This window comes from Rattus rattus, chromosome 2 (assembly GCF_011064425.1).
Source record: "Rattus rattus isolate New Zealand chromosome 2, Rrattus_CSIRO_v1, whole genome shotgun sequence".
NCBI lineage: Eukaryota > Metazoa > Chordata > Mammalia > Rodentia > Muridae > Rattus > Rattus rattus.
In genome coordinates this window covers 143,124,886-143,147,516 of record NC_046155.1, presented here as the reverse complement: position 1 = coordinate 143,147,516, position 22,631 = coordinate 143,124,886, and the positions used below count along the sequence as shown (strand labels likewise).

The following is a 22,631-nucleotide window of genomic DNA, read 5'->3' as shown; positions in this document are numbered from 1 at the left end:
AGAAAAAGCAAACCAAAAACAGAGAATCATCCCCCTTTACTTAATGGAGTTGTTTTTCCCCCTTAGTAATCACAACTGAATAACTGTCAAATTCGAGTTTTAGTATTTTGATCCAAAACCAGCTTAAGAGTATAATGTCTCTGAATAGTCAAATACACACACACACACACACACACACACACACACACACACACAAAACACACAAAGTAAAGCTCCATTCATGTCTTATTCATGTCTTAGAGTACATATGATTTTATAATTTTATGTATTTATTCAGTATGATACTAGTATTTGGGCCTTTTAAGATATTTTTAATTAATTAAAGATATTTTTGAAGTATGAAAAATTATTTTTGTTGTTGTTTTGTTTTGTTTTCTTGAGAATAGTTTCTTTGTGTAGCTCTGGCTGTCCTGAAACTTACTCTGTAGACCAGGCTAGCCTTGAACCAACAGAGATCTGCTCGCTGAATGCTTTGATTAAAACTGTGCCACTACTGTCCAGCAAAGTATGGAATCTTCTAATATGTATACAATAAACATTGATCCTTGATTACTTTATTGTAGATATTAACATGTCAGGCTTAATTCCTTGTAGCCATCAGTTTTTAATGTAGTGCCTGTTGCATGCCAATTATTTGTTTGGTTTTCACATACATATATAAGAAAATAAACATGTTTATATACTTATATATTTATAAATTTGTGTTAATATATAGATTATATGTAATATATAACATGTTATATATGATATTTATATTGTGTATTTACATTATATAGAAACCTATAAAGTATGTATAAATATATTTATAATTTACATAAATATTTGTATAAATATATAAAAAGTGTATATTTTATATTATATAACTATATAACTATATTTATATATTTATGTATATGTATCTTTTTCTCTATACACACACACACACACACACACACACACACACACACACAAGAGCTTGTTTTGCAAGTGTGAGGACACACAATGGTTGATGTTGGTCATAGGTGCCACTTTAGAGAGAGAGGCTTACTGAGATGCTAAGCCCTCATTTCCTGCAGGAGCAGAGGGGTTTAGCCTTATTGACAAAAGACTGAGCCTGACTAGCTCACTCCAGTTACTTTTATTCTATTATTAGACAAAATTAATTGGGGTTGGAAAAGGTTCTAACTACCAAAGTTATCTTGCCCTTGCTGCCTGAGAGAGCCGACAACCCACACAAATCTTAGTCTCCTTCGACCATGGCAAGCCATAATCAGAAGCCCTCCAGGTTTGCCAGGAGTGTCTTAGGGTAAAGGTCTGTGTGCAAGCTCTCATGTAGCACTAAGTGAGTACTTTCCAGGGCTAGTACATTTCTTTAAGGTTCAAACAGTCTCAGAACAATTTCTCAGCTTCTACTTATTAACCCAAATGTAGCAGAGGCTTTTCTGAGACACTTTACTCAAGGGCAGACACAAAGATTTTACTTTTTATATCTCTGCAAACATAAAATCTGATTTCCGTCATACACATAGCTGTCAGCTGACTGTGATGTCCTGTAATCTCTGTGATTAAAGGCAAAGGCAGGGATTCCCAGACAAGCTCAATGCTATACTAGCTCAATGTTAGGCGCTTGGTTCAAGTAAGAGTATCTGTGTCAGTAAATAAAGGATTGAAGAAGAAGAGACCCGATGTCAAATTCTGGCCTCCAGACACATTTGCATGTGTACTTGCACACATTAATCCACTGATATCACATGCATGAACACAAACAGTCCAAAGATCTCTTCACACTTTAATGTTTAGCATTCCTAACTTTTATGTAGATTCATGGAGGCATCTAGCTTTCCTTCATAACTCTCGGAAAGGCAATATAATTAAGGCTAAGATGTGTGGCCATGTTACTATTTATCTGATGTAATTGTACTTTTTCAGTAAACCAAAAAGGAAATTACATAAAGGAACTGAACATAGTGAACATAGTGCATTACACTTTCAGAGTTCTTTTTTCCAATCTTTTTTTAAAAGAGATTTATTTATTTATATGAGTACACTGTCGCTGTCTTCAGACACACCAGAAGAGGGCATCATTACAGATGATTGTGAGCCACCATGTGTTTGCTGGAAATTGAAATCAGGACCTTTGAAAGAACAGTTGATGCTCTTAACCGCTGAGCCATATCACCAGCCCTTTTCTTCCAATCTTGATGAAAGGTTAAGAATATGTTTTTGAGCATGAGTCCAGAATAGAATTTGTTGTTCTTTCTTACACAAGTTGCATTCAGGAATTTTCTATCTAAGGAGTCTTTGAAATGGCAAATGAATTAGATATGCATGAAGCATTTTTTAAAACCTTTTAGTTTTGAAAGTGGTGATAGACTCAGAAAGTTGCCAACAAAATAATAGCGGTACGTTCTCTTTTATCAGATGCTTCTAATGGCTATTTTACTTAACTGGTATAATATCAGACTTACATTATAGTTTCTGTGCACAGTTCTGTCCTTTCTGTTGTAATGTCACCTCACGTAACCATCACCATCAGAGTGATCTACTTGGTGATGCCCTCTGTAGTGACTTCCATCACACTCTGTGATCTCTGGCACTGAGAACTGATCTGTTCTATAGAGTTGTTATTTTGAGATTATCATATGGTGTGTAGTTTTTCTGAGATAACTTTGTTCATTTAGCATAACTCCATCACAGTTTTTGACATAACAACAGTAGTTAAATGTGGATCATCTATTTGTCTGTATTTGACAGCTATCAACTTAAAATGATTAAGCTTGAAAGTGTACTTAAAAATTAAACATTGAAAATAAATATAGTCATATTATGCTTAGACGTGTCAGTAGATCGAAAGGTGTATAAGCATGGACTTCTTTTCCTTTTTCTTTTCTTTTATTGGATACTTTATTTACATTTCAAATGTTATCCCCTTTCCCGGTTTCCCCTCTGTAAACCCCCATCCCATCCCCCTCCTCCTGCTTCTACAAGGGTGCTTGCCCACCCACCCACTCACTCACTCCCGTCTGCCTCCCTGCCCTGGCATTCCCCTGCACTGGGGAGTGGGGACCAAGGGCTTCTCCTCCCATTGATGCCTGACAAGGCCATTCTCTGTTACATATGTGGCTGGAGCCATGGGTCCCTCCATGGGTACTCTAGTGTGGTTTAGTCCCTGGGAGCTCTGGGGTGGATCTGGTTGGCTGATATCGTAGTTCTTCCTATGGGATTGCAAAGCCCTTCAGCTCCTTCAGTCCTTTCTCTAACTCCTCCACTGGGGACCCCATTCTCAGGTCAATGGTCAGCTGCAAGCATCTGCCTCTGTATTTTTCAGGCTCTGGCTGAGCCTCTCTGGAGACAGCTATATCAGGCTCCTGTCAGCATGCACTTCTTGGCATCCGCAATAGTGTCTGGGTTTGGTGGCTGCATATGGGATGGATTCCCAAGTGGGGCAGTCTCTGGATGTCCTTTCCTTCAGTCTCTGCTCCACACTTTGTCTCCTTATTTCCTCCCGTGAGTATTTTGTTCCCTCTTTAAGAAGGACTGAAGCATCCACACTTTGCTCTTCCTTCTTCTTGAGCTTCATGTGTTCTGTAAATTGTATCTTGGGTATTCTAAGCTTTTGGGCTAATATCCACTTGTCAGTGAGTGCATACCATGTGTGTGTGTTCTTTTGTGACTAGGCTACCTCACTCAGGATGATATTTTCTAGTTCCATCCATATGCTTATGAATTTCACGAAGTCACTGTTTGTAATAACTTGGTAGTACTCTGTTGTGTCAATGTACCACATTTTCTGTATTCATTCCTCTGTGGATGGATATCTGGGTTTTTCCAGCTTCTGGCTATTATAAACAAGGCTGCTATGAACATAGTGGAGCATGTGTCCTTGTTATATATTGGAGCATCTTTTGGGTATATGCCCAGGAGTGCTATAGCTGGGTCCTCAGGTAGTCCTATGTCCAATTTTCCGTGGAACCAGACTGATTTCCAGAGTGGTTGTACCAGCTTGCAATTCCATCAACAATGGAGGAGTGTTCCTCTTTCTCCACATCCTTGCCAGCATCTGTTGTCACCTGAGTTTTTGATGTTAGCCATTCTGACTGGTATGATGTGGAATCTCAGGGTCGTTTTGATAAGCATGGACATTTAACGAATGCTATTCTTGATGGTTTTGACTGATTACCCAGCTAGTTGCTGAGATGCTTAAATAAGAGAATATGGTCAATGGCAAATTGATATTTTGGGATTCTCTTTCCCTGTCTAAGTATTGTTTCCTCACAGTAGAATATTATTGTTAATAGAACCCCATAATGACAGCAAGGGTTTGCTATTTTTGTGTATGATATTTTATTAGGTTGATTCAAAGCATTATGCACAGTTGTTAACTTGGATGTTCCCTATGCTGTCATTTAAAAAAAAAATCTTCAAATAGAAGTTTGACTTTGTTGTTCAAGTTTAAGGAACACACCCAAAGGACAGTGCCTCACTGTGTGCTTCCAATAATTGGTAATCTCACTCTTAAACAGACCAAACCCTGCTTTGGTAAAGAAATAGAATAGGAATGGAGAGAAAAGCAGTATATATATTTTTGTGGTCAATTGAATATCATAACTTATTTTAAAGTATTATGTTGTCTTCCAGTTTATAATTTATAACTTTAATATTTATGCACCCCTTTGTAATAATTATGTTGTCTTTAATATGCAGTTAATGATCTCTTTGTATTATACTTTTCCTTTCTGGCTTTTATCTTTGTTCCTTAGTTCATTTTAAATGTTTTTGAGTGATTATGCATTGCTACACCCTGTTTTCATTCGTTTTAAAAAAGTTTTTTTTTTTAGATTTAAAATTTTTTGTACATAAGTGTTGGGTCTGTGTGTGTGTAAGTATACCATGTGTATGCCTAGGGTCTCTGGAGGCCAAATGAAGACATCACATCCCCTGGAACTGGGATTTGAGCTGTTTGTGGGTGCTGGGAGTTGAATCAGTTCCTCCAGAAGAGCAGCCAGTGTTCTTAACCACTTAGCCATCCTCTAGCCCACTTTCATTTTTAAAACTGTAAGTTTATCTTTTTAACTTGTATAAAATAAAAAATAAGTTTCATACTTTCTTATTCCAAGAGGGAAGAGTCAGGGGACAGTAACAGTCTGATCAGAGCAACCCTGAGGTCCAGCAGTGTAAGCTCAGCGTCAGCCTTCTGGAACTCATGGTCTTCTAGGCACCAGAGAACCTGGCACAGATGCTTCTCTGCCTTTGCTGTCCACTGCACACACAGCTCCTCCTTTAGGCTCAGCCTGGCTCCATTCCACAGCTGCTGCTATCCTCGATGGTTGTCCCCTGGTACTAGCATCTCCAGAATTCTGAGTTATTCACTGTAACTAGGCTGTACCTTCATCAGTAGCCTTTCATGGGGGTCTCTTCAGGGACTGTAACTTGCCCTGTAATGCCAAGCTTTAGCCTCTCCTATATTTCTTCAGTCCTGGGCTTTTTACTGCTATTGAAACTGCACCTTTTCTAGTGGTCTCTCCCGGGTCTCTTTCAGTGCCACGTGACTTCAAAACCAGTACCACCTGGGAGACTCTTACACATTACCAAGATCAGCTTCCAGTGGGAGGTACCTTGGCTACCTCTTGTCTACACTACAGCTTCTGTGTGCTGACCTTGAGGAAACACTTCCCAGAAGATTATACCTCAGTGATGTTGGCTTCTTAATTGTTGCTAATTCCTCAGCTCTAACTAACCAGTATCCAATATGCCAGCAAAGCAAAGGTTTCAGTTTAGTGGTTCAAGTCTCTTAGTCATAGCCAATTTAGCTGACTAGATTCATAGATTCTTAATACTTTATTACACAAATAGCCCTGCTGGAGTCTTGATTATTCTGAAACTTCTCAAGCCAGGCTTCCATTGTCTACATTGCTTTCAATATTTTAGTCTTCCAAGCTTCCACAGAACAGCCAATTGAGCTTTGAGTGTTCAGTGGCTTTTCCAGCCCCAGATCCTAAATGCTACCATAATTCTCTCCAAAACACATGACATAACAGTGTCCTACTCCTTGTACCAATTTCTGTCTTAGTTAGGGTCTCTATTGTAATAAAACACCATGACCAAAATCAACTTGGAGAGTAAACGATTATAATTTGTAGTTTATCATCCAGGGAAGTCAGACCAGAAGTCTGGAGTCCGGAACTGAAGCAGAGACCATGGCTAAATTATTCTTACTGGCTTGTTTCTCAAGGCTTGCTCATCTTGCTTTCTTGTACACCCTAGGACCACATGCCCAGGGATGGCATCACGCACATCAATCACTATTAAGAAAATGCATAATAGGCTTGCCCACAGGCATTTTCTCACTTGTTCCCTCTTCTCAGAAATGGCTAGGTTTGACCAACCAGCACAGTGGTTTTTCATGGCTAGTATGGTCAGAACTTGAGTCTTACACTTACTCAGGAAGGTAACATAACACATGGATAAAATATTTTTTGAAAAACATTGAAAAATTGACTGTTTTGTAAATATTTCTTGAAAATGTTCTCTATTGAAGTGTTAAATATTACGGGTAGGATGAAAAACAGCTCCTGCACAAAAGGTGCCAGTATTTGAGCTGGATTATTAGCTAAGCAGAGATCATGTGATGTGTAATGTGAGCAGTACTAGAAAAATTGAAAGAGCTAGCCAGCCACTGATAATGTGAACCAGTAAGTTATAAAAGGTTGGATACTATATATAATTGATTTGCTAGCAACAACAATGTCAAGGCAGGACGCTTTTAATCTAAAGCTCTTGGGAAGCAGAGTTAGGTGGATCTCTGAATTTGAGCCTAGCTTGGTTTACAGAGGACAGAGGTTCCAGGACAATCAGGAGTACACAGAGAAACTCTGTCTTGAAAAACCAAACCAAACCAACCAAGCAGTATCAAGCCCAGAATGAAGTCAAGGTAGGATATTAATGAACTGAAAAGGTAGCCGAAAGCAGCCTTGCCTTTGTGAGGATGCAAGGGCATGGGTCCCAGGAGCACAAGGATGATACTAGGTCCACATAGTAGGACAGCATGAGTTCCTTCGTGGAGGGGTGTGCAGAGTGTGGGGAAGTCAGGAAGATACACTGGTTCTTTCCCAAGTTCTTCTGGTTTTCATTTTGTTGTGAATATTTTGAGGCTTGATTAAAAAATCCCTATCTATTAACTACCCCCCAATTTTTCAGTTTTATGCAGTATGAAAGAGTTGATAATGATTTACTATAATAGCTTCATAGATAGGTGTGACTTTTATTGATATTTTAATTATTTGGGCTTTGTAAATCTTGTTAGTTTTTAGTTAAAATATTTATTTTTACTTATTTTTAAGGTAATTAATGTATTTGTTTACATCCCAAATGCTGTTCCCCCTCCAAGTCTCTCTGTTCTTGAGTCCCTTCACACTTCTCCCCTGAAATGGTGGGATTTCCCAGATATCCCCTACCCTGGCACATCAAGTCTTTCCCAGATTAGGTGCATCCTCTCCCACTGAGACCAGACAGGGCAGCCATGAAGACTGACCTGCCTGTCTGCTACATATGTAGCTAGTGCCACTGTATGTTCTTTGGTTGGTGGTGCACATTCTGAGAGTTCCTAGGTGTCCAGGTTTGTTGATTGTGTTGGTCTTCCTGTGGGGTTCCCGTCTACTACTGGGCCTTCAATCCTTCTGCCAACTCTTTTATAAGTGTTGTGAGCATATGCCAGGAGTGTATGGTTTCCCTCAGATCTTAACTGATCCCCAGGCTGGAGTTACAGGCAGTTGTGCACTGTCTGAAATGCTTGTTGGGAACCAAACTCAGGCTCTAAGACTGACTTTTCAGTGTGTGTGACAGGCCTATAACCCCAGCTTCTTGGAAAACTGGAGCAGAAGAGTTGTAAGTTTGCAGTGCAAGAGAATGAGCTTGAGATTAGCTTGGGCGCCTCACCTCAGTACAGCACTATCTTAAAATTTTCAGAGCTGGGTGGGGAGTAAGGGGAGAGGGAAGAAAAGGGAGGAAGAAAAGGCTGGGAATTTTAGATATATAGCTCAGTCAGTGGTGGAGTGCTTGGCTCACATATGTGAGATCAGCCTGGATGTTAGAGAATAACCCAGGAAGATTTCTCCTGGGCTCGTGAGGAAGTGAGGAATGAGGAGAGAGAGGAAGTTCTTTGCTATCACAGGTCTGTAGATCCAGATAACACTAGTGGCTCAGTATGCTCATGGAAGGGATCAGCATGGACTCCTTGTGTGTTTAGGTGATAGGAGCAAAGACTGGCATAGCACTGTACAATTGAAGTTCTCACTTCAATATTTTGCATCACTCCATTTGGATTCTTTTTTATAGAGCCTTTAATGCCTTTATCTGCCTAGTCTGTCACTGATTCCAGTCTGTTGAATGATTCTGTCATTTGCATTGTTCAGTTGTTCTAGCTATAGGTTGATATATGTTTTCTAAAAAGTGATTAAATATTGGGCATTATAAATATTTTATGCTGCATTTTGTTTTATATTTTTAGTTTTGAGAAACACTCTGTTTCCCAGGATGACATATATTTTTTATCCAACTGCCTCATCCTTCTGAATGTCTGTTCTACCTGCCAGTGGATTTAATTTTAGTTTAGTTGTTCTTATTGTTGTTGTTTTTGTTGTTGTTTTTTAAGAGATAAGGATTGGGAGTATGGGGGAATAGTTAATGTACAATATATATGTGTATGAAAATTAAAAATTGAGAATGAGTTTTGTTTTGGCACACATATAAATTACTTGAGATCAGTTTTCAAAGTTCTATTTTAATGCTTAGTTAGGTTGGTCCATATAGCCTTTATTCTTAGATAGTTTATTTTAACCACTGAGGCAGTACTCTTCTTAAGACTACCTGATGCTTGGTTGGTATATGTTCTCACTGTTGCAGTTGTGTTGCTTGAGCCCATGTTTCATGTCTGTTGGTTATCAGTTCCTGCAATCCTTCATATTTTCCTCAAGATGTCCAGTCTGTGCCTTTCAAGAAAAGATTACTTACTGTATACACAGCTTCTGTTCCATACTCTTCTGAGGAGATGCCAACAATCATTTCTTTATGGTATAGGGAAGGGATGACAGAACAAAATAATTTTTCTACCAAAATCTAACATGGTGAACTGTTGGGTGTAGGCCACGGATGAGTCAAAGGCTGCTGTATCACTAAAAGCCTCCCTCTGTCTGAGTGGGGATTCATAGAAACTAACCCTCTGTTCTGTGGATGGTTTACAGGTGGCTCGGTAGATTAGATAGTCTCCTCTCTAGGCATCTGTTTTCTACTTCTATATCTTGAGGATCGTCCTTATAAATCTTGTTAGTTTTAAAGACTTTTCTGAGACTTGTAAGTTGTTTACTTCTTAGTCTTATGAGCTGCCCCTTTTCCTTTTTGGATGGAAAGTTTGAGCTCTGAAGAAATTGTGCATAATTATTATGGTGGTTTGAATGAGAAACGTCCTTCATAGGCTTACACGTGGTACTGTTTGAAGAGAATATGAAACCTTTAGGCGAAGCCTTGCTGGAGAATTACAATAGGGGTGGGCTTTGTGAGTTTATGGCTTCATCCCACTTCTGGTTCCTTCTTCCTGTTTGTGGTTGAAAATATGATTGTTCAGGTTCCTGCTCCCACTGTCTGCTGTCAGGCCCTTCCTGCCATTATTGCTCAGAATTTTTAAAATCACTTTTGAATACCAGTGTCTCTGATCTGGTCTGTATTTCAGAACACTGATAAGTATACTAGACAATTTGTGGCAATCCTAGAATGCATTTGGGGCTGACCATGGTGGACTTCCATCTCTCTTGGGATGTTGGCATTTCCAATCTGTCATACATAACTTAGATTTGGTCTTCTATTATATGCTGGAGCACTGTGTAAGATCTAGGTTTATATTTATGATATATTAGTAGAGAGAACTGTTGATGGTGAGTAATTTACTCCTGGAGAAAAACTTTATTTTGGTTAAGTAAGGATCACTGTCCTAGTTAAGGTTTCTCTTGCTGTAATGAACACCATGACCAAAAGCAAGTTGTGGGGAGGGAAGGTTTTTTGATTTGTACTTCCACAAGACTGTTTATCATTGAAGGAAGTCAATACAAGAACTAAATCACAACAGGATCCTGAAGGTAGGAACTGATGCAGAGGGCATGGATGAATGCTGCCAACTGGCTGGCTCCCTATAGCTTGCTCAGCCTGCTTTCTTACAGAACCCAGGACCTGGGATGTCATCACCTACAATGAGCTGGACTTTCCCCCATCACTCACTAATTAAGGAAATGCCTGCCTATGCCCCAATTTTATGGAGGCATTTTCTCAATTGTGATTTCCCTCCTCTCACATGACTTCAGCTTGTGTCAAGTTGAGCCAGAATAATCACCATTGTCCCTTTCTCCAATAATAGCTCTCTGAGGACCAAGCCTTTAACTAGGAACTCTGAGGGACACTTGCCCAAATTGTAGCATTAGTATAAATTTCTGCAGTTAAAACTGGACTAATTCTTATTCTTATTTTTATTCTCTGCCTTTCTACAGTTTTCATATCTGATCTGATCACTGATCTGAAATGACCATAATACTTTCCTTGTCTTGGTTAATTGACTCTTGACTATGACTTCTTTACATTATAATTATACTTTTGTAGTTCCTTCCTCTTTCTCCCTCCTTTATGATTGTAATCATGTGGAGGCTTATAAGGCTCATGGGTTCCCTTGAGATCTGAGCTTCAAGGTTGAGTATAACTTCTGTAATAGAGCACATCTGAACCTTGAGGCCTTGGCCTCTTTGCCTGTAGCCGTTTGCACTGTGGTGAGGACTCAAGATTCCATTGATAGGTCTTAACTGTTGTTCTGTCACTTAAAGGAGCCAGGCCTTCCTATTCCTTCATTAAGTCTTAGGGTGGGAGTACTCTGAGTATAATTTCAGGAGGTTCTACTTCTCCAACTAGTTGCTACTTTACCAAGAGCCCTCTGTTAGGTTTCAAGCTATTTCATTAAGTAATGTGACTAGTACTAGCATATGGCTGAGAAAAATCAGTTTGTCTATGGGACTGAGCAACGTACCAGATTAGTTTTTTATTACTGTGTAGCAAATCACTAAACACGAGTTTAACAACTTAAAACAATTCACTTCTAAATTGACATTTTGGTGGGCCAGGAGTCTGTCTGTAGTGTAGATCAGTCTTCTGCTGGCTGTTCCTTGTTCTGGGTCTCAGAGTCCTCACTGACAAGCTATTCCTTGTGGTTATGGCTTGATGCCCAAGGCTAAAAGGCTGCTCTTTTCTGCTGGCTTTCATTTGATCAGGTAAGCTCCAAACATAAGATTTCGTTTGCTTATCTAGAAGCAGTGTGGACTTGGAACCTTAACACATTTGGTATCAAAGCACTTAGCTAGTAGTGTGACCCACCATCTTCATGTCCTCATATAGTTTGTTAGAAGAGAACACAAGTTGAATGTATAACCCACAGGACCAGAATTTTGGGGATGAGCTTATCCTGTTGTTGATCATCATAAATAATTTTATAAAGGTGAGCTACGAATATTTACTTGCATAGATTAGTTGGGAGAGAACTATAAAGAACTGGAGTAAGGGAATAACACTTTCAAAATGTATATAAGAAATACTCAAGTTAATAATAAAAAAAAAAAAAAAAAGAACTGGAGTAAAAGTATAGAAGAATTCAGGGCTGGAGCAATGGCTCAGCAGTTAAAAGCACTCACTGCTCTTGCAGAAGACCTGGATTCAGTTCTCAGGACCTACCTAGTGGCTCATAGTTGTCTAGAACTCCAGATCTAGAAGATGCCTTTTTCTACCTCTGTGTACTCCAGCACATATAAGGTAGATACAAGATAACTGTTATCAAGACAAAAACATGGTGATAGGAATTGTAGGAAAAAGGAACCCTTATATATTGTTGACTGGGAATGTACTCAGAGAAATCAAAGGCTGCATATGGTAGATGCTCACTATAGTACCCATGCTTACTGTTTTCTAGTCATAACTGCCAAGGCTTGACATCAGCTTTGGTGTCTCTCAGTGGGGGAATAAGTAAAGACAACGTGGTGTATATATAAATACACCCCCACCCTCTCCCATATCCCTCCCTCCTTCCCTCCCTCCCTCCCTGCCCTCGAGCCTCTCTGTCTGTCTCTCTGACACACACACACACACACACACACACACTCACACACTCACACACACGACTGTTTCTTAACTATTAAAAACAGGTTCAGGTCATTTTTGAGAAAATGAGAGGAAATGATGTTTATGAGCAAAATAAGCCAGATTCAGAAAGGCAAAATTTGTTTTCTGTAGTATGTAAAATGATTCTTTTTAAAATAAAAGTGGGGGGGGGCTCTTAAGGACTAGATCAGGGATAGGTATATCTGTGGAGATGAGTGTGCATAATTGAATAGATGTAATCAAAATATCTTAAATGATATGTGAAAATATTAGGAAACTCATAAATTTGTATAAGACCTTTAATGGTGACACATTGTTATAATCCTACCACAAGGAAGGCTGAGGCTGGAAGATTGGAGTTGGAGACTGGCCTAGGATACTTAGTAATAACCAGAGAAATGATTCATTAATAAATCAGCACAGTGTGCACACTGTTACACAATGTCCTTTTTGACTTCACTGCTTTTGTTGTATGATCTTTTTTACATGTTACTTATTTTTAAATAAAGTAAATAGTTCATTGATTTATTACTGAGGAATTGAATAATATAAGGCAGGTAAATCAAGATTTTTTTCCCCCTCTGTTGTTGCTAGTAGGTGGTGGACCACACCTTGAATTCCAGCACTCAAAAGGTAGAGGTAGGCAAATCTGAGTTCAAGTCTAGCCTAGTCTACAGAGTGAGTTCCAGAACAGCCAGGGTACACAGAGAAACTGTCCTACATAAACCAAAACAACAACGAAGACTCTGTCACTGAAACACTATACGTTTTGGACACAGGACTTGGAGAAATTGAGCTAGAACTACCTGGAAGGCCTCCTATATGAGGGTTGGCGCTCATAGTATCAGAAGATGCTATGTAAGCTTCCAAGGGAAAAAGTAATCAGTGCTACCCAGCCATGAAGCCTGCAAACCACAGCTATCACTGGCCCAGTAAGATATCCCCAGTGGTATAATAGATGCACTTTTATTTTCGAGATAACCACCAGCTCTCTTAATTTTCTTACTGCCAGCTTACATTCATGCCTGATACTACACCTACTTGTGGCTGCTTGTCAACTTGTGGCTGGAGAAGTCATAGACCCTAGACAGGAATCTGCTCTACCATTTTCCTAAATTGATACAATTTCTAACTGTATTCTAATCATGTATCTACAGATATATTTACATATCGTGAATATAAGATATATATAAGTCATGTGTGTAATTCTCACTCCTCATTTAAAGTTTCTTTTGGTAGCACAAAGGCTGTTATGGAGATTCATAGCTGGTCGTTGGAGTAAATGTGAGGTGCCTAGCCCCAATCTATATAATACAACCCCCTCACCTAAGGCACAAGGAACATCATAGATGAAGGGGTGGAAAGAGAACAAGGATGCCTACTGTGAGTTAGTATATTCTAGACATGACAGGAGTGCTGTACCCATGGAAACACAATACTGTGGTTACCTAAACAAGACTGTATACAATGTCAGCATCAGTTGACATGCCAGTGTGGATGGGGAAATTTCACAAGCTCTCACCCCAGATCAGGAGCTGTAGGCAATCTAGCTGCTGGGAAAATCAACTTTCTTCAGTGATGAACCCCCTGGGTTACTCACTCTGAAGGTCAGCCCTAAACACATATGAACAACACTAGGTAGACACACTAAGTTGTGTATATTTTATATGTGTATGTAGATGTGTTTAGTATGTATGTATGTATGTATGTATGTATGTATGTATGTATGTATGTAATAATAATAGGTACAGAAGAGGAGGTCATGACTTTGAGAGAGAATGGTGGGAACAGGAGTTGGAAGGCAGAAGGATGGAAATGATGTAAATAGAGTACACATGTGAAATTGTCAAAAATATAAAATCTCTGAATAAAAAAAGACTTATACTGATTTCTCTAAGTTTATATTTTTTTCTGTCTGCCAGCTTGCATTCACAAGAGATGGACTCTGTGGTCTGTGGAATGAAATGGTTAAAGATGGGGAAATTGTGTACACTGGAACAGAATTAACACAAAATAGAGAACTCCCTTCTAGAAAAGGTAAGAACTTTTAATGCCTGTCTTTTTATTTTGTAAATACTGTTATAATCGCATGTTAAAGAAAAAAAAAATTAAAATTGTGTGTGTGTGTGTGTGTGTGTGTGTGTGTGTGTGTGTGTGTGTGTGTAGGTGCTGTGGTGTGGTGTACATGTCAGAGTACAAATATATGAAAGCTAGTTCTCTCTGTTGTGTGGTTTAATGATAAGTACCTTTGTATGCTGAGCTATCTCCTTCTTCCTCTTTAAACATAACCTTTATTTATTTGTGTATATAAATTGCCTTTTACAGAAACTTTGCAATATGCTAGGAAACAGGAGCACTTGAGCTTGGTCTTTGGATGTTTCTTTTCCTTTGGTGGTTTTTGTCTATAATGTTAGTTAATATTTTAAACTGTCCAGATTTTTTGTTTGTGTTAGAGTATAGCCTTAATGAAGTTATGAATGAATAGCTTTTCCTTTAAACTTTGAAACAGATCTTCCCATAACTAACAATAAATACAGATTATTGAGAGAGTGGATGAAAATTGTTTATCTGTAAACCTTTATCAGTGCATAGTGGTCCTGTATAGATCTGTAGTGATAGATTCAACACAACTCCGTTGTTGTGACAATGCCTGGTGCTTGAAATCCGCATCAAGACCTAAGAGGGAAAGATGCATGCCAGCCCGTACTCAGCTGTGCTGTATCTGGAACGCCTCAGTTACCGCCCACTGCAGTTTGCTCAGTGTCATTCCAGTATCAAAAAATCATTTTTTTTAGAATGTATTTTTTTTTCTTCCTTTTTCTCTGGATGTCCTGGAACTTGCTCTGTAGATCAGGCTGGCCTGCCTCTGTATCCTGAGTGCTGGGAATAAAGATGTGCACCAAACACCACCCAGCTTACTTTTAGAATATATAGTTTTTCTCTTGTGTAGTTAATTAGTATACTGTTGATTGGAAAGTACTTGAGGAAAAGTATTATTAGCTTATGTTTTTGGTTACATCATCTAGTGGAATGAGCTCTGTTTTTTGTATTAATGTGGAAATTTCCATCTACACACACGGAGTAATCGAAAGATATGTACAGTGAGTGTATGCAATCTCATCCTCTCACTGCTTGGTCAACTTGTTCATCCATCACTTGTGTCAATCCATGGCTGTGTCTCACCTGGCTTCCTTAGATGTTTCCTGCATATCGTTACCTTGAGTTTATTAATTAAAAGTTACCATTTATTAGTGTGTGTTAGTGTGTTTGTGGGGGAGGGTTGTGTATGTGTGTTTATGTTTGAAAGCAAGTGTGCATGTGGAGGTCAGACACTAACTACTGGAGTCAATTCTTTTCTTTCACCTTGCTTTTCGAGGCAGAGTCTTGTTTCTGCTGCTCTGTGTGCTCCAGGTTAGCTGGCCCTAAAGCTGACAGGAACAAATACAAAACAACATCTGTTGTTTGTATCAAACCTAGGGTTTTGAGCATGCTAGGCAAACACTCCGGGTTATGTTAGACACTTTGCTGTGCTATACTCAGCCTATAAAACTTGTTTTAAATAATAAAGCCCTTTAGTCTTTATGATATGCAAAAGTTGGATTGATGTACAGAACATGTTAAAAGTACAGTATTTTGAGTTTAGGTTACAGTATCTGGCTGGACTATTATTTTGTTTTCTCTGAAATTAGTCAATTTACTCTTCCTGGGCCCTTCTCCACTTAGTCATTTGCAGCTCTCTAGGTCTTCAGCTTAGAACTTGAACAAAGATGACCTGGGGTAGTTTGTACAAATGTCCTCATCATCTTAAAGTCCTATTGCTAGCTGGTCCTCAGATGAGGTGAAAAGCAACCTGGACTTCTGTTTACAGCTAACCCTCAGGTTTCCTGGGGCCTTAGGAATGTTAGCTCCTGGCCTTTTTCTTCTCTGTAGTGTGTGTGTGTGTGTGTGTGTGTGTGTGTGTGTGTGTGTGTGTGTGTGTGTGTGTATGTGTGTGTGTGTGTGTGTGTGTGTACGTGTACGCGCACGTGCAAGTGTACAAGGGACAGAATATGCTTAGTAATGTGCTCTACTACTGAGTTACACCTCTATGTTCTTTCCAGCATTTTTTTTTTTCTTTTTTTCGGCGCTGGGGACCGAACCCAGGGCCTTGCGCTTGCTAGGCAAGCGCTCTACCATCTTTCCAGCATTTTAAAATTTACTGTTACGTTTGGATATTTTGTGTTTTGGGTCAAGTGTATCTATTGATTCCTGCAGTCATTAAAAAGAGAGGTGTGATGGTTTGTATATGCTTGGCCCAAGGGGTGGCATTATTAGGAGGTGTGGCCCTGTTGGAGTTGGTATGGCCTTGTTGGAGTAGCTGTTTCACTGTAAGCGTGGGCTTTAAGACCCTCATCCTAGCTGCCTGGAAGCCAGTCTTCCACTAGCAACCTTCAGATGAAGATGTAGAACTCTCAGCTCCTCTTGCACCCTGCCTACCTGGATATTGCCATGCTCCTGCCTTGATGATATGGACTAAACCTCTGAAGCTGTAAGCCAGCCCCAATTAAATGTTGTCCTTTATAAGACTTGCCTTGATCATGATGTCTGTTCACAGCATTAAAACCCTAACTTAGACAGTATATACATTAAAGGGAGTTTCTTTCCTGTGAGCTGGTGTCGCTAATTATTACAGTGTTCATCATGCTCTCTAGGGGCTTATCTTGTTCTTGCTGTGGTGTTCTGATTTGTGCTCCTGAGAGTAAAGCCCCAGGTTTGTTTGGAGATGTTTTTGTTAACTGTCAAAAAATTTCCAGCCTGAGGAAGTGAAAGTAAGTAATATGAGCACTCGTACAATAAACTTTAACATGTGTGGATTTCTGTACTTCCCATCTTAACCTGGATAGTTTTATCATTGTCCAAACTCCCAATGTTGCTCTTTTTATCCTCTTAGAGTCTACTTCATCCAGTGATCTGTGCATGAGACATTGGTAGAGTGTTTCATGTGCTTTTACTGTTATATAAATAGAATGTGAGGCTCTTTTGTTTATTTAGTTCTTCCTTTGTGCCATTTGGGGTTTGTTCCAGAAAAGTCCTATGCTAATATCTGAGGACAGACTGTGAGCAAGGGACCATGAAAACACTGAAAGGGAGGCAGACAGAGTAGAATTGTAGAGAGCACAGTTTATTGGGACTTATGGAACTGTGGACTTGGTGGCAGCAAGACCAGATGGATCCCACAGTTTGGGTCAAAAAGAGGGATGTATTTATTATAGAAAATAATAAGTGACTTCACTGTGGCTAGAAAGTACATGTTTTTCTTAAGATCCAATCAAAGAGTCAAATGTGCCTGGCAGCCAAGGTCTAGTTATAAATTCCATGCACCATTCTAATGGTTTTGTGTACTATGGTTTGTTGGTAAATGAAGCAGGAACAACATAATAAGGCTGCTCTTGGTAGCCATGGTGGTAATGATTTATGATGACAGCAATATGGCCAAGTCATATCTATCAGGCAGGAGAGGGTCGTGGGAAACTACTACTTGTAATCAGGCCATCAGAAGTTGTGTGTTACCCAGAGCCTACTGCTTGGAATTGGCATCTGAAGTGTGTGTGTTCTGTTCTAACTCCAGTTAGTTCCTACAAGAATTGAATTAAATTGCTGGACATAGAGTTGGTGTTAACAGAGAATTAGAGAATTAGTTGGTGTGAAACACAGACGTGCAGATCTGTGCGCATAACACACATACATACACACACTATAAGATGTAATACATGTATATATGTATGTGTATATACATGTATTTATATGATTATTTTAGTTATATCCTTTTATGACTGGACTTGTTGACACTTCAGAGTTTTCCCATTTTCTCTTCACAACTATGTAAGGGTTTTCAAGGCATTTATTACTGTCAAGACTTCACAGTGGCCTGAAAGTTGTTTTTTTTTCTTTTATGTCTCAGTGCTCCTGAATTATAGTTCAGTGATAATATGTGTGTGTGTGTGTGTGTGTGTGTGTGTGTGTGTGTGTGTGTGTGTGTGTGTGTGTGTGTGTATGCGCACACCATGGCATGTATGTTGAAATCAGAGGACAACTGTCTCTGGACTCTGGGGATTGAACTCAGATCATCACACTTTACTGAGCCATTTGCCATTTCAGTGATAGTGATCTCGTATAGCAGTGGTTCTCAGCTGGCAGTAGAGGAGAACGTTGTACAGTTTAAAATGATTTACTGTTGTCTCCCTAATTCTCCCTTTGGTGAATCAGCAATTTTGAATCATTGAATTAAAGCACTTCTTGTAAAGTAGAAATAGATAAACATTAAAGACAAACTTTCTTAGTTCTGAAAACTAGTAGAACATTGATAAAATGTTTAAAAAAAACCCTTCATGTGTTAAAGAATTAAAAATTCCTTATATTGTATTCATGAATTACTAAATACACTATGTTGATCTTTTGTAATTTTTATTATTATTTATTTAATGTATATGAGTACACTGTAACTGCCCTTAGACACACTTACAGGTGTTTGTGAGCCACCATATGGCTGCCAGGAATTCACTCAGGACCTCTGGAAGAGCAGTCAGTGCTCCCAACTGCTGAGTCATCTCTCCTTTTGTAGTTTTAACTCATGTGTTTTTAAAAACATAAAACATTAACTGACATGTACTGTAGCTCTTGCATGTTTGAAAAGAGCATTTGTAGAGATTGATAAGATGTGCTTCCCCTTTTTCCTTCCCCCTAAGATGTGCTCTCTCCCCTCTTTCCTTTTCTTTCTCCTGTCTTTATTTTGAGACAGGACCTTACTCTCTAGCTTTCTAGCTCAGGCTGGCCTGGAACTTACCGTGTGACCTAAGACAGTTTTAAACTCATGTGGTGTATATGACAGGTGTGACCGCCATGCCCAGCTTGACCATTGGTTGCATTTTGAAAAACAGTTATGGACTTGAACATTTTTAACTCTCCAGATGATGGTGTTGATGCTCAGAGTGGAACCAAGAAGGAAGATCTTAATGACAAAGAGAAGAAGGAGGAAGAAGAGACACCTGCACCTGTGTATAGAGCCAAATCAATCCTGGAGAGTTGGGTGTGGGGCAAGCAGCCAGGTATTATACTTTCTGACAGCAGTGGATCAAATTTTTGTTTGTTAATGGAAGTTTCTAAAATTAAAATCTGTTTGTATTACAGTAAAATTTGGCTGATATAAAATATAACCATTATAACTTGTACTATACATACACACACACACACACTATATATATGTTATATAAGTTCATACTATGGCACAAAATTACTACCACCCATATGTGTTGAACACTACCGCCACAGCTCCCCAGGTAGCTACAGTCAGCTTTGAAGTCTGCACTTCACTTTTCAAAAACACCACATAGAACTAGATTCAGATAGTATTTATTCATTTTATCTAGCTTATTTCCATTAGCATACTTTTAAGTTCATCCATGCTGTGGCCTTTTAAATATTAAATAATATCTCACTGTTTTGTGTGCATATTTTGATTATTTGTGCACTAGTTGGTGCACCCTTGGTTTACTTCTCTCTTGTTTTTTTCATAACAGTAACTTATTTTAAATAGGTATACTCTAGGAAGCTCATCTTATACGAGTTTTCAAGTACTTATCAGAGTCAGAAACCACTTTTATATAAATATAAAAGTAAATGAACAAATGAAACCAGAAAAAACATTCTCTATAGAGAAACTACAAAAGGAGCCTTTCTAGGTGTGAAAAACAATAAACATTATTACCAGCAAACCTCTGTGTTCTATCAGAAAGCAGTCCCTCCTAGTGAGGACCACTCTTGGCCTCAAGCTCTGATTCACTGTCACTGTGCCCTGAGTAGATGTAGCTGCTTCCATGAACATGGAAGTCCGGGCTCTGTGTGAGGTCACTGCTTTTAGTTCTATATGTTTTCTCAAGGAACCATTAACGAGCTGTGTTAGTAATGGGACGGACATTTTAAAGCAGTGGGACAGTGTTTTCCAGAGGCCACACTGCTTTTCATTCTTTGAGTAGTACACAAAGGTGTCAGTTTCTCCAGGTCCTTGGTAGCACTTGTTATTTTCCTTTTGATAATATCCACCCAATCAGTGTGAAATGGAGTGTTACTGTTTTGATTTGTGTTTATATTTAATGATGTTGAACATTTTTTCAATATGCCTACTGATCTGTAAATGTTCTTTGAGAAATATTTATTCAAGTCTTTGTTTATGAAAATGTATTTTTTATTTTTTTAGTTATGTGTATTTTTTTTAATATTTCTAAATTCATCTCTTCTTTTTATCCAAGCAAGTAAAATTTACACTTTTCTTCTTTGGTCTTCCAAATTACATTTAATTTAAATTTTTAAAATATCTGATGCATTTTTTTCATGTGTATTGGGGCTTGATCTCAGGATCTTTTATAAGGTAATTTAATTTTTTGGCTAATAAAGCATTTTGTATAATTTAATTCCTGTCAGATTTGATGTGCCCTGTTGGTTGTTTCCTATGTACTTGCCAAGAACACTATATATTTTACTTCTCTGTGGATTTTCTTTTTCTCCTGAGACAAGAGGTTTCTCTGTGTAGACCTGGCTGGCCTGGAACTTCCAAGTGCTGGTATTAAAGGCATGCACCACCACTGCCTGTCTTGCTCTGTGAATCTTCAATAGGATTTCATTGTGCTTTACAGATCTGAGGCTGGAAGTCAGGCTGTACATGTTAGGTAGCCCTTCACTAAGTTACAACCCAAGCCTTATTGCATGAATCTTAATGGAGTCAAGTTAGTTGATATGGTTCAAGAGTTCTTTGCTGTTATTACTTCAGCCATTTAAAAGTAGCATATAAGGTCTTAGATATCATGACATTTCAAATGAAGTATGTTGTATTCATCTGCTTCTCCTCAGCTTCTCCTTGGAAGAGTCCATCTCTTTATCATCTTTCATGTCCCATGTGTTCTTTTACTTGTCCTCCCTTGTCACCTCTTTTTGCCTTCCTTTGTGGTCTCCTTTACATTTTGGAGTCTTTACCCACACCTATACCTGTTTATATGCATACATGTATGCATTATAGTTTCTGGCCCTTATGATGGAGAACATAGAATTTTTGTCTGAGCTGTGTCACCTCACTCAATATTATACTTTGCAGATCTATCCATTTTCCTTCAAATTTCATTATTTCATTTTTCTTTACAAATAAATATGGCTCCTGTTGTGTCTACACACCACATTTTGATTATCTGTGTATCTGTTGATGGACATGAAATTCTACTCCTTGTTCTGTACCTTATTGAGCAAGGAATCTCACTAATACATAAGACTGGATTATCACTCCATGTATTGTCACTCTGTACCATCCCAGGTTGCTTTCTAGTTTGAAGGAAGTAGGTAATGAGGTAACACAAACAAGAACATGGAGAATGGTGGAATGGTTTTAGATCATTTTGTCTTAGACACCTGCTTTCTGCCCAGTGCATGAGGCGAGACTGCAGTGACGTGTATGGCCTCCTCATACAGTGGCGGCATTTAGGGTATGCAGTGCTTCCATATTGTATGTAGAATTATAGACTGCTTATAATCATCACAGGTTCTGTTCCATGCATTGTGGGTTGAAGATAAGCTTGCTGAAAGGAGTTAGCATGAAGCACTGCTTGTTTGGCACATGCTGAGTCTTCCCCTACACTCCCTTGATTGGGTCTTGTTCTGTCCCCTTTGTTTTCTAGTGTCTCTGTTGTGGTGAGAGGGAAACAAATGGAAGAATGACTGATTATCTTCTTTTCTGTACTAGGAGTATTGAAGCCTTTAGTGTTAGTGTAGACTTTCAGTTCTTTAGGCTTCATGTGTTTTTAAAACTCACTAATTAGATACATGAACTTTTAGGATATTTTTTCACACTGGCAGAAGAGAAATAAATATATTAAAACATCGAGATTCCATCTCACCCCCAGACAGAATGCATATTATTAAGAAGACAAATGACAAATGCTGATGAGGATGTGGCAATAAAGGAACCCTTATACACTGGTGATAGTGCTATAAGTTTAGCCACTAAGGAAGTCAGTTGGAGGTCTAAACACCCTCCACCCCAAAAGCAGAAATGACCATGTATTCCTACTGTGTAGAAATTCTGATTTTCCACCTGGATACCAGTATAGACTCCAGAGTGTTACTCATCTTGTTTTTTCTATGGCTGTCAGCTCTTAGGCATTTCAGTTTTAGGTTGCCGGTATGCAGGCCTGGCATTCCATCTGCACTGCCTGTTGGCCAGGAATGAAGTTGAGTCCTGGGAAGCGGTGAGATGTACTCTCCAGTGCTTTTTAAGAACTCTACTTTCTATGGAAAGCATGCTCAAGTTGATGGGTTTAAGAATTACTTTCTATGGAAAGCATGCTCAAGTTGATGGGTTTAAGAACTACTTTCTATGGAAAGCATGCTCAAGTTGATGGGCAGCCAGACAGCTGAGATCTTCCATCAAGGGAGGTTGGATAGAGCTTTGT

General features: G+C 38.9%; 1 protein-coding gene across 1 annotated transcript in view; it reads left to right on the top strand.

Moving 5' to 3' along the window:
- The window catches only part of Herc2 (HECT and RLD domain containing E3 ubiquitin protein ligase 2), a 181,134-nt gene that overhangs the window by 2,737 nt on the left and 155,766 nt on the right, over nucleotides 1–22,631 (top strand). Inside the window, 2 exon segments of the mRNA XM_032893506.1 lie at nucleotides 14,082–14,196; nucleotides 19,107–19,244. Of these exon segments, the coding sequence (XP_032749397.1) occupies nucleotides 14,082–14,196; nucleotides 19,107–19,244 (253 nt within the window).